The sequence below is a fragment of the Nannospalax galili genome, unplaced genomic scaffold (genome assembly GCF_000622305.1).
Source record: "Nannospalax galili isolate Female #2095 unplaced genomic scaffold, S.galili_v1.0 scaffold44, whole genome shotgun sequence".
In the NCBI taxonomy this organism is placed as follows: Eukaryota; Metazoa; Chordata; class Mammalia; order Rodentia; family Spalacidae; genus Nannospalax; species Nannospalax galili.
In genome coordinates this window covers 2,890,527-2,903,017 of record NW_008355789.1, presented here as the reverse complement: position 1 = coordinate 2,903,017, position 12,491 = coordinate 2,890,527, and the positions used below count along the sequence as shown (strand labels likewise).

The following is a 12,491-nucleotide window of genomic DNA, read 5'->3' as shown; positions in this document are numbered from 1 at the left end:
TGCAAAGTTCACCAGAAATAGGTCAGGAGCAGGAAGTGGTGATCAGGTCCAGAGAGGCAAACAGGTGGACAGGCAGGAAGTTGAGTAGGCCTCATCAATAGCAGGGGATGAAGCTCTAGTATAGTCTAAAGTCCTCAGTTCTTGACATACATACCGGGTATCTATCAGATAGGTTGGTGAGGGATCATACCATGGCTGTGTAGTGTCCACATTTTATGGGGTCCAGGGAAGGAATTACATCCTGTCCTTTGTCTGGTGTCTGATAAGTTCTTGAGCCTGGTTTCCCTGATATGATTGTAAACACTCATATGTCCCTACAGTCACAATTCACCCTGATACTTATAGGGCAGCGCCCATTCTATTCCCAGGAGTTATTTACCAGTCTGACAGATAAATATCATTTATTACCTGACAGATGGTGCAGTTCCTGGGTCCACCCAGGGGCCGCAGTCCTCTTCTCCCTCAAAATGGAGTCAAAAGCTGCTTCTAAAATGGAGTCTCCTAGAGCAAGGCACAGTCTGAACAATGTTTTATAAAAGATGGCATAACTTAAGAGTAGGGCATGACCTGATCTCAACAGAAATCACATTTTACTCATTAGATGTGGCTTTCCAACGGCCTGCCTTCAGATGGAACTTTTTTTTTTTTGACAGGGTTTACATAGCCCTGGCTGGCCTGGAACTTGCTCTGTAGACCAGGCTGGCCTCAAACTCAGATCTGCCTGGTTCTGTTTCTCAGTGCTGGGATTAAAGGCATGTTCCATCATACCCAGCTCAGATGGACTTCTGTTTACTGTTTGAAGGGAATTTTCAAGTAGGAAATGGCTTCTAACTTGGATTCTTGTCACTTGGGGAATGAAGATTTATCTTGAGTACTGGAAAGTACAAAGTGATGGGAGACCTGGCTCCTAGTCTGCACTTGACAGAACTGTGTGAACTGTACCCATGAGGTGAACCTGAATCCCAGGCTTTTCACCTTCCCAGCAAGTTACTGCTGACCTCAGTGATCAGTTTCTGGAGCTGCTGTGCACCTGTCTCTCCCTGCAGCTCCCTCACTAAGATCCCTCAGCAGACCCTTCCAATCCCTTGGGTCTCCTGTCTTTCAGGAAACCTTGCCTTGCCTGTTTCCTCCAGCTGGGAGCTGGGCAGCAGACTTTCTGGCGCCCCCATGCTGTGTAGACATTGGTACCCCAGTTCACATTATAGAGACAAGCTTCTCTTCCTAAGGACTTTTGGAAGAGGGTATTTTACCTCAGTATCCTCAACTCAGTGACTTACAGTGCATTTAATAATACTGTTAAAGCTTCCTTACAACTGTTGCATTACAATACATTGTTACTGAATTACTGAAAATAAGTGTTTCTATAGATTAGAAAAAAATTCAACTCCAAAAACCTGGCCAGGATTATCAAAGCCAACTGCCTTTGGCTTTAATAGTTTTCCAAATATTTGCTTAATATATTCATGCTACATATATGTGTAGATTGAGCAAAAAAAAAAAAAAAAAAAAAAAAAAAAAAAAAAAAAAAAAAAAAAAAAAAAAAAAAAAAAAAAAAAGACACCAAGTTACTCACAATGGTTGGCAAAGGAGTTTATTACATGGCTGGGGGAGGTCTTCGCATTCTAACAGAAAAGCATTTCCACACCTACCCAACCCGTGTATGTGCAGCTATGCCTGCAGGGCTGCAGCACCGCACAGTGAAGGAGGCTTCCCTCCATTCTTACTTTGGTGCATTTATAGGTCTTTTTCTCCAGAAAATATTTTCAATCTCAATTCAAAAGGGGAACAAACACATGTATCCCCGTTTCTGCAACACTTGGTAAGTTTGCAACAAAAGCCATACACAGCACTACGCTGCCTAACAGGAGAGATCTGCATGGTTTCAGCCAAACCTTTGCAGGAATGCTTAACATCTGAGTCTACCTGCAGTTTTCACATATGACAGGTGGAGCTGCACCACAATGGAGTTTCATTTGCTCAGGAGATTCAGATACTGGACTCTAGCACAGGAAATGTCTCTTGGGGCTTAGTATTATACAGATAGAAAAAAAATTGCCTTAAAAATTTCACAAATGACTAACCATCTGAAATGTTTTTATCACAGCTTTTATATATTAAAAAGGCTTCCCTCAGAGCTGGAGTTCTTTGATGAAATAAAACTTAGTCACTATCATCTGACCCGTGTTCTGAGCCCCGGTCTGAGGCCTCATTGTTGGACCCCTCTGGCTCAGATTCATTTCCTGAGCCTTGGCCAGAACCCTCGTTGTCGGACCCCCGCTCCGATTCGCGGTCCGACTCTGCACTTGGAGAAGCAGGACGAGAGTCATTTTCGGAACCTCCAGAGGGGCTTCTTCCAGACTGTGCCGACTCATTGTCAGACTGCTCGGAGCCCGAGGGCCTTCTCTTTCTGGATGGCTGGTCACTGTCTGAATCCTCATCCGACTCCTGTCTCCTCGACCTTGGAGGACTGCCTGCCTCGCTGCCAGACTTGTTCTGGTTGTCATCAGAGTCACTCTCGGATGAGGTGTGTCTATTGGGCTGCTCATCCTCGTCAGAGTCACTGTTGCTGTTCCTGGGATGTCTGGAGGAGAGACGTGTGAGTTACAAATAGGAACTCTGTTTTTAAGAATCAAGGGCACATTATGTTCTGAGTCTTGACCTGGGTGGTTCCACAGGTGCTCATGTGCTATTTGTTTTGTGCGCTATTCTATAAATGTAAGCTTTCTCACCATAAAAAAGGATTAAAAATCAAAGAAAAACAAGGTACGTCAGCAGGAAGTCAGCACATGGACAGAAAGGCTGCTGTGCACCACTCACATCAGACACCGTTCAGAATGAAGCATCATTAATTTCATATACTGTGGGAAGCACTTAGTTGTCCTTATCAACAACCCCTAGTCAGAGGTAAAATGCAGCATCTCTGATGGCTGCTGGACTCTGAAGTCCTAAGGCTGGAACAGCAGGACACTTCCCTGTCCCAGTACGTCTGTGCTGACAGCTGAGGAAGAATGATGGACTGCTGTCCTGGGGTTTGCTACTGTATGAGGCTCATCAAGCTAAGGCAAAGGCTCCTTCAGCTTGTCAGCTTTTGTTCCTGAGGCGTTCCTCACCACCCTCAGGGGCAGGTGACATGTGACAGGGAAGAGGAAGCTGTGCTTATGTTTAGAATGGTGGCAGCAGCCAGGCTCTAGAAGTTAGATTCACCCCCTTAACCACCAGGTCAAGGGCACTCCTAAGGGCACATGTGCTTCTCCAGCACCTTCCATGGTTTTGGTTTCCATGACACATTTGAAGAAAGGAACACTTCCACAGTTCAGTCTAGGAAGGTGAGGGAGGTGAAATGTGTTACTCTTCAGAAACCCACACATCCCTACAGACTGAAGGACTCTGTGCCTAAGTCTGACAGAAGAACCCATACGTGTGCTATGAGCCCAGGTCACTGAGAACATGAAGAAGAGTGACTAAGGAGACATTGCTATTCACGATGCAGACACACCAGAGACCAGTGGGTCCTCTGCCAGCCTGTTTGCTTCATTCCAGCTGGCTGAACGCTCAAACATGCTTCAGGATGGCTGCGGCAAAGCTGAACTGACGCAAATGGCTCAAATAATCTGGCCTTGACTGTAGGCACAGGCCTGGCTCAGTCTCACACTGGGCTTCTTTTATTTTTATATTTCAACAGGCCTCATCCTTTGAAAACCCTGCATCTCATAACACTGATCCTGAATACTTTTAACCAGCAGCCGGGGGAATAAGGGCAAAATGCTTTAGGGAAAAGAAATCCTAAGTCTGTGCCAGCTAGTGTTTTCAGAGCAAAAGAAAACTGCCATGTTCACAGATGTTTTCTCTATGCTGCTGCCCTCTGAAGTCAGTCTCTCATGAGTGCCATATTAACTTCTTATCCCTGACCAACTGCGATTCCCTTTCTTCTCCTACCACTGCACTCTCTCTTACCAAAAATACAACTTCTACACCACTGACTCCACAGGATGTGTTCCCCAGAGCAATAAATGCAAGGGTAGTGAACATACTCATACTACAGGGTGTGTTGGGTTTGTTATTCCCCACTGCCTCTGAGAAAAAGTTCCTTGGGGCATTCCAGAGTCTGCCTTCACCTCTGTTCCCCAGCACTTAACCCACTCTCAGAAGGGACATCCAAGTGTGTGCTGAATAATGACTGAACCACCACAGAAGAACACAGGGTGGTAAAATACATCTAGTAGTCTGCACGGTGGGGATCTAAGGTCTGAGGTAAACTGAGGGCAAATACAATGAAGTATTACTTCACCAAGACCTATGAGCTCAAGCAGAGTTCTATAAGCCATCCAGGATAAGCCCCTCAAGGAAGGAGAGGCAAGCCACCTGCCCAGCATGGAAGAAATGAACACAAAATTTCTCATCGCCACAGGCCAGGATCAGGCTACTCCTAATACCTTTAGCCAGTCAACAGCTGGGCAGCAAACGACACACTTCATTTAGGAGGAAGGCGCCTGAGAAATGGTAGATACAGTTTTAAGGCAGACATCTGCTATGGTTTCTTCCAGCTAAAAAATGCTAAGACAACAAGGCACATGTCTGAAGCAGGACTGCTTCAGAGTTCAAGGTCAGCCTGGGATGCAGAATGACACCCTGCCTCAAAAAAACAAAAACAATTCCAAGAAGCTAGTGAGAAGACAGGGTAGCAGGGACCACTGCCAGTCATCCGTTCCTTCCAATGTTCAGGAATCTGCTTTCCCTCTTAAGAAAACAAAGAACAGTGTGTTTTCCCTTGTACAGACCGCTGGTTAGCAAACCACTTGTGGTTTACCCACATCGTTACAAGAATTTACCAAGGGGAAAATTCTTACCCTTCATCAGCAATTTTCAGTTTATCCTCATCTGAAGAATCATCACTTGATGATATAATGGCTTTGGATTTTATTTTCCCCTTCATTGAAGGAGGCAGACGTTCTGGCTTGGGCTAAAGAATGTCAAACATGATCAATTAATCAAGGCTCATATTAATTAGGACATCTTATTAAGCTCGGTTTTACTGTAGCAACACAATCAAATAGCCACCAATAAACTACGAAAACAAGCAACTGCTGAAGCAGCTGCGGGGAGAGCTCTGAGGTGGACTGCAGCCTCACGTCCACAGGGTTCAGGAAAACAGTGCTATATACACTTACAGCCTTTTTCTTCTCTGCTCTTGGTGGACGGCGCTTCTTTGGTTTGGGGCCATTTTCTGTTTCATCATCATCAGATCCTTCTTCTCCCTTCGGAGGTCTTAAATAGCGAACACCAAGAGTTTGTCAAGAGCCACTCATACTTATTGAGTCTGAGGCTACTGTGCCATCCCAGTAATACCTTTCTACGTGGGTGCTGGCCTCAGCCACACTATGCACTCCTAAGGGCACAGGCCATAGTCTGTAAAGGCATGCATTCACATGACATCTGCTACTACCTTGTTACTGAGCTGCTCCCTCATTCATGATACACTGAAATCCTGTGCTTGGTGCAGTGTCTGAGGATGTGAGACAAGGCCCAGGCTCTGGACCTCTGAATTTTTTCCCTACTCTCCCTCCCCTCCCGGCTACTGCTTCCAGCTTGCCTCTGACATCTTCATCACAGCTGGCCACGGGGTCTGGGCAGGTTTGGGAAAGGCAACTGAAAGGAGACTCCCAGACAGGACAGTACCACAAGTAAGGGGATGAGACAGCTTGGACACCTGATCTTACAACAGATGGCACTGGGTCGTTTAAAGGGCACTTTCATAAACATTCACATTTCAGGATTAAAGAAGGCAGGCACCACTATCGCCACTTCACAGAAAGGAAACAGGCTTGGTGACTGCCAGCACTGCGCAGGCACAGTTGGCACAGCTACCATCTAGGCTTGCTCATTCTGTACCACATTCATCTTCAATAAATATACAAGAAAAGAAACAACGTGGTGCATACCTGTAATCTCAGCACTTGGGAGGTGGAGGCAGGAGGTTGTAGAGTAAGGCCAGCCTGGGCTACACAGTGAATACAAAGACAGGCTGGGATATATGAAACCTTGTCTCAAAAAACAAAACAAACAAAAGTCAAGAATAAAGGCAATGATGATTAACTTGTAGCTGTGTTCAGGGGAAAGCTGTGGAGAGACATGGAAGTTAAGTACTTGGGATTCTGAAGTGGAGTTGTGTTTGGATTAGAGCAGCAAGTACTGCTGGGAAGATCAAATGTTTACTAACATTTATACATTTTTGGCAATAAGATTCAGATTTGAGCTGGAAAAATGGCTCCGAGGTTAAGAGCACTTGTTGCTCTTCTAAAGGACCCGAGTTTGGTTCCCAGCAGCCACACGGCAGCTAACAATGGTCTGTAATTCCACTTTCAGAGGATGCAACATCCTCTCTGGCCTTCTCCGGTGCCGGGCACAGATGTGGTGTACTCACATACACACAGGCAGAACACTAACAGATATAAAAAAAGAGGTTCAGCAAGTGAAAGGTCTTTGGCTACTTTTATGGTTGCTTCAAATTACCTTCTCCTCTTCTTCTTCTTCCTCTCACCGCCCTCCTCCTCTTCACCTTCTTGCTCACTCCCACTGCCCTTCCTTCTCTTCTTCTTTTTGGATATAGGGAGGTCATCGTCAGTGTCATCATTGACAAATTCATCAAACTCACCTCCTTTCTTAGATCTCTACAAACGCAAGCAGGACCACAGTCAGCTCTTTCAGGATGCACTGCAAAGGTGTAGCAGGCCACAGTGCTCTTGCAGCTACATGACAAATGAAGTACTGAATCACACGGAAGAGGGGTTCCGTTAGGTCTATACTTTCAACAATCTTAATGAAATAAAGTCCTGTTGCTTCAAATTGTGCAAAAATCACCAATCACTGCCAGGTGTGGTAGCACACACCTTTAATGCCAGCATTTGGGAGGCAGAGACAGGTGGGTCTATGTGAGATTGAGGCTAGCCTGGTCTATGTAGCGAGTTCCAGGCCAGCTGGGACTACAAAGAGACTGTGTCTCAAAACAACAACAACAACAACAACAACAACAAAAAAAAAACAAGAAGCCACCTGTGTCCCAAACTGCCTGTTTCCTCCAAGGGGCAGGGACTGCTGTGGAGAACTGACTACGGAGGGGCTTCTGGGAGCCATCTTGTGACAGAAGCCACAGCAGCCACAAACGCATGGCTGGGAGTGGAGAAAAAGGTGGCCCCGGTATCTCACCTGCGTGGACGCGAGAGGGGGTGTTTACTGACCCGGGGCAAGACTGTGGGCCCAAGATGGTGTGGGTGAAAAGTTAACGGAGACTATGGGCAGGCGATCTGGAACGGCAGCGGGCCCAGCTGTGCAGAGCTGGGTGCCGGGTGTGTGTTTCTATGTAAGTCTCCCCATTTACCCCCTCCCTACCCAAGAGCATAAACCATAATAAATTCACATAAAAATATGTTATATGGTTTGTCTGATCGTTCGACAGACCCTGAGAGAGCTCTGATGACACCACCACAAGGTAAACACATCCTAAACCTGCCACCCGGGGCTTAGAGAGAGGGGAAGAAAGACTGTAAGATCCAGGGAGAGTGGAAGACCACAATAAACAACTCTCCACATAGGTAGGCAGTTACTTATATGAACTTACAGCATGCACAAATCCTATGCAAGTTCAAACGAGACAAAAACCCAGTATAGAAGGGTGGAATGGGTGAGAAGCCCCAACTTTATCTGAGAAACTATTGGCAACTGATGACTACTGGGAGAGGGAGAGTTGATTTTCTTTGAGAGTGATGCTAGGCAAAAAAAAAAAAAAAAAAAAAAAAAAAAAAAAAAAAAAAAAAAAGAGTGAGGCTAGATAGGATGACCAGGCTCCAGTGGATGGAGTCCCACCAAGGGACATTGGGGATTCAAACTTGGCTCGATAGGCCTTAACATACATGATAGAATGCATGAAAATCAGTCAGGGGACTATGGAGGGGTACAGATAGGGGAGAGGGTCTAAATATGATGAAAATGTATTACATGAAATTTGGAAAAAAAAAAAATCAATAGAAAATTGTGCTTTGGCCAAGCACGGTGGTACACGCCTTTAATCCCAGCACTTGGGAGGCAGAGGCAGGCGGATCTCTGTGAGTTCCAGGACAGCCTGGTGTACATAGTGAGTTCCAGGACAGCTGGGGCTACAGGGAAACCCTGTCTCAAAAAGACCAAAAAAAAAAATATTGTGCTTCATTCATTTAGCTGACCCAATACCACAGCTTAGTCTCACAGTACACGCAGAGCACTGGATGTTTGCCTTGTGATCATGTGGCTGCTGGGAGCTGTGGCTCTCTGCTGCCGCCTAGCAACATCAAAGAACATACCACATACCCCAGCCTGGGAAAAGATCAAGATTCAGAGTATGGTTTCTACTGAATGCTTATCATTTTTGCACTATTGTGAAGTCAAAAAACTGTAAGTTAAACCATTATGAAATTAGGAACTATTTGGGCTGGAAGAGTAAGTAGCTCAGTAGTAGAGCACCTGCATAGCTTGTGTTGAGCCCTGGGTTCAATCACAGCACCACATACACAAAAAGGCAAGGACCATACCACCTCTACTGAACACCATCATTTTGTGTAGGAAAACTATCTTGGTAGAGGAAGTCAAGGCTAAGAACCAAGTACCAAGTATTCTAATTACCCATCTTCATTTTCTAAAGGCAAAAGGCAGGATCCTAAGCCAATGAAGGCAGCAAGATGCTCTCTTACCCGCCCACCACCTCCTCTTTTCTTCTCTTTTGTAGCTTCGGTCTCGCCAGTAAACATGAGAATATTTTTGGTCTTCTCCACATACTGGGCCCGTTGTTCCAAAAGTTTCTTCTGCTCTTCCTTTTCTCTGAGCCGTTTCTCTTCCTATGAGGAACAAATACGTGTGTGTGAGTGTGAGGGGAAATCAAAATGTTCTTGTGATGAAAAACCGGAAGGAACCGCAAACAAGGGCTTCCTCCTAGCTTACAAAGTGCATGGATGCACACAACTCCTAAATTCTAAGTATAACTGAACAATACAAGATACCTGCTCTTTAAGAAGTTTCTGCCTTAACAGCTCCTTTTCTTGCTCCTGCTTAGCCCGTAACTCCCGCTCTTCTTCGTCTTGTTTGCGTGCCCGGGCCACATGGTACTGAGCCTGGCTCAGTAAGTCAGAGCATTGCCTTGAACATTTCAGATTTAGAGAAACACCATCATAGTTAGTAAACTCTGAACACCTGTTTTCCTTAAACACACTCAATACCATCAACCGTGTTAAGTTCGCAAACTACAAAGTCCTTCTGCAAGCATAGCTAAGATTTCTAACATCATCACCCAATACGACTTAAGACTTGGGATTCCTCTCTTGATTAGCTGATTTGACACTAATAAAACAGAAAAGTATTTTTCAGCTGGGTGTGGTGGCTCAGGCCTATAACTCCGCACTCAAAGGGAGGATCTTGAGTTCCAGCTTGGCTACACAGCAAGGCCGTGCCTCAAAAAACAAAAAAGGAAGAAAAAAGGCATTTCCCCCACAACGTAAATACTTTCACTAAATTAGTTTTTCTAAATTCCCTGAAAGTTTGAAAAGGCCCTGAGTGGAGTGGGAGTAAATGACCCAGAGAAGACCAGGAACTCCTGTTACTGTGGCGACACTCTCCTGGGTCCACACCAATATCACTACTTCCCCCCAAACCATCTTCTGTAAATAGTGCCATTACCTGGCTTCTGTGGCAGCAAGGGCCAAATCGAATCTCATTTTATCTCCCACTTTACTCAAGTAACTGAAGTATCTAAATGGAAGGAGAAAATAAAACATTTCACTTAAAGGAAAAAGACTCTAGTGAGTAAATCCCTTTAGATTTTTAAATATGTTCTACAAAAACAGCCTGAGAAAAGTCTTACATACTTACTGACATATAAATGCATTTGATGAATACTATCATATCAACAGGAAAATCATACAACTTTTTTAAAGAGTCATAGTTATTAGCCCCCTCGGTATGTTTAATAAAATCTAAGTTCAGCAAGAAAGGCAAAATATATACTTAATACTGTCAGAAAAGCCACACATAACCAAAATTCAAGAAATGAGTATTTAATAAACACTAATTTACTACGACATCCACATGGAGGTTAGGGGGCTTAGGCCATGAAAGCACTTACACTTCACAGATGAGGCAAGAAATGTTAATAAAGAATGCAAATACAGGTGAAAAAACTTGGGAGATGTCAGGTTTTCATTGTGTCATACACTAATTGCTAAGTAAGTACGATGAAGTGAAATACATTTGAGCTGAATAAATCTATTAAGCAGAAAGTGATAAGATCTTAATCCTTGCTCAATGAAAATCAACATCCCATAAAGAGACACACTGGTATAAAATATGAAACCAACTAAGTGGCGACTAAAAATTTCACATGTATAAACTGCTGGCTCACATTACTATCAGATTAATCAAAAATCTAGGGCAGCTTGCAGCTAGACAGCAGGGCCTAGAGATCAGGCTTCAAGAGTCGGATCTGGCAGGATTCTTCCTAGAGTTTGGTGCCACCAGGTGGCAACTGCTTTGTCCTGATTCCTACTAGAATACTTCTGCTCCCCACATCAAGGTTATTTTTTTTTAAATTTCATTTATTTTTATTTTATGTGTATGAATGTATTGCCTGCATGTACATAAGTGCACTCATGTCATACAATGCCCACAGAGGACAGAGGAGGGCGTTGGATCCCCTGGAACTGGAGCTACGGATGGTGGTTGTTAGCTGCCATGTGGGTGCTGGGATTCGAATCTGGGTCCTCTGGAAGAGCAGCCAGTGCTCTTAACCACCGAGCCATCTCTCTAGCCTCAAGGTAATTTTTTTAGGGATGTGATTTTAGGGATGTGTACTTTTTAAAGCATCTTTTGAGGCCATTTTAAGGAAAGAAATCATTGCAAGACTTTTTTCGTCAAAGTCTTTACCTGTGTGCAAGCTCCAGTTCTCTCACAGCATTGAGTACTTCCTTCAGATTACTTTTTTCATCTTTCAGGACAGAGGTAGCTAATCTTTGCAAGACCAAGGCCACATTAAACATCAGCACTGTATCACTGGGTGCCACATGTCTAGCCTATAAACAGCAAAAGCAAATATTCTTATGATCTAATGTAATAAAAAGGGTTTTAGGCAAATAAGAGATAATAAGTATATGAACACATATAAGGTAACTAAAAAATATCATGAAGTTCAGGCATGGCCATTACCTTCAGCAAAGTTTGTTTGCACTCCTGTAACTTGCCACACTTGAAGAGGGCCCGGGCCAAATAGAGCACTACTTCAGTGTTCTGGTGCTTATAGAACTTTCTGAGGCAGTTCTCATACTACAAAAAAAAGGAAAATGTAAGTCAAAAATGCAATGAGGATGAAGTGGTATTTTCAAGTTGTTGTAAAATTTCAAGCAATTTTAAAAGCTCTGTTGAGAAGACAGTCTACCCTTTGGATGGTTAAATAACCTGGGAATTGTTTTTTGACTTTCATCAGGATGTAATTTTACAATATATAAACCTGGTCAGAGAAAAACTATATAAACTCAAAATATGAAATCTGGACCAACTCTGAATGCAATGGTAAACAGATTCATGTCTGTGTCTGCCTGCCACATCCTTAGCTCTGGAACCCTTTCTCATTTTCAGCAACACTATCTAAAGTCCATTCACTGACCATGTATGAGAAGTTACACACCTGATCTCTGGTTACACGCTTCTGGCATCTTCCGCTGGGATTTGTGGAAACTAGTGGCACTGAGCTTTAGTCTTAAGACTTCTCTTGGTTAACTGGTTGGTAAAACTAACAAATGAACATCAGAGTTAATATATTTTTTATTTTTTACTCTAGTATGTGTGGTATCATGTTCATGTGTGTTGAGGGTGCCTATGCTTGTGCCAGAGGAGGGTGTCAGATGTCCTGCTCTATCATCACTGTCTACCTTATCCTTTATCCCAGGATCCCTCACTGAACCTGGAGCTTTCCTTTTTCACCTCCTGGCTAGGCTGGTGGGCCAGCAAGACCCGGTGATTCTCCTGTCTCCACCTCTGACAGCACATGGTCACACCTGGATTTTACATGGGTGCTGGGGAATCTGAACTCAAGTTCTCAAATCTGCACAGCAAAGTGCTGTTATCCACTAAGCCATCTTCTCAGACCCCAGAATTAATTTTGACATGAACATACACTTTCCCACCACAGGAAAACATCTTGCTATAGGTAACTGACAAGATGATTTCTTGGAAGATGAGGCAGTGTTATTTCGTAGATCAGAAAGGCTTATTTCAAAAGAATAAAACGTCTGAGGCTACCTATGCAACCTGAGGTCTCCGTTTGACTAGTTCTCCTTTGACTGGTGCCTTTTTAATATTTTGATAATAATCCATTCAGTTTAGAGAAAAGGTAAACTATTTCCCAAAGCTTTGACTATTCTTTTTTAAGAAAGTCTCTTCTTTCTGACCACAATATATACCACAGAGCCCAAGAGCCT

At 43.9% G+C, this 12,491-nt stretch overlaps 1 protein-coding gene across 1 annotated transcript in view; it reads right to left on the bottom strand.

The window, feature by feature from the left end:
• Positions 1-1,575: 1,575 nt before the first annotated feature.
• Positions 1,576-12,491, bottom strand: part of Ctr9 (CTR9 homolog, Paf1/RNA polymerase II complex component) — a 35,458-nt gene continuing 24,542 nt past the window's right edge. Inside the window, exons 17-25 of the mRNA XM_008853476.3 lie at positions 11,221-11,337; positions 10,942-11,087; positions 9,700-9,771; positions 9,027-9,162; positions 8,721-8,864; positions 6,511-6,668; positions 5,169-5,265; positions 4,848-4,960; positions 1,576-2,581 (exon numbers count right to left, since the gene is read on the bottom strand). Of these exons, the coding sequence (XP_008851698.1) occupies positions 2,161-2,581; positions 4,848-4,960; positions 5,169-5,265; positions 6,511-6,668; positions 8,721-8,864; positions 9,027-9,162; positions 9,700-9,771; positions 10,942-11,087; positions 11,221-11,337 (1,404 nt within the window). The 3' untranslated portion in view covers positions 1,576-2,160. The remainder of the gene's footprint in view (positions 2,582-4,847; positions 4,961-5,168; positions 5,266-6,510; positions 6,669-8,720; positions 8,865-9,026; positions 9,163-9,699; positions 9,772-10,941; positions 11,088-11,220; positions 11,338-12,491) is intronic.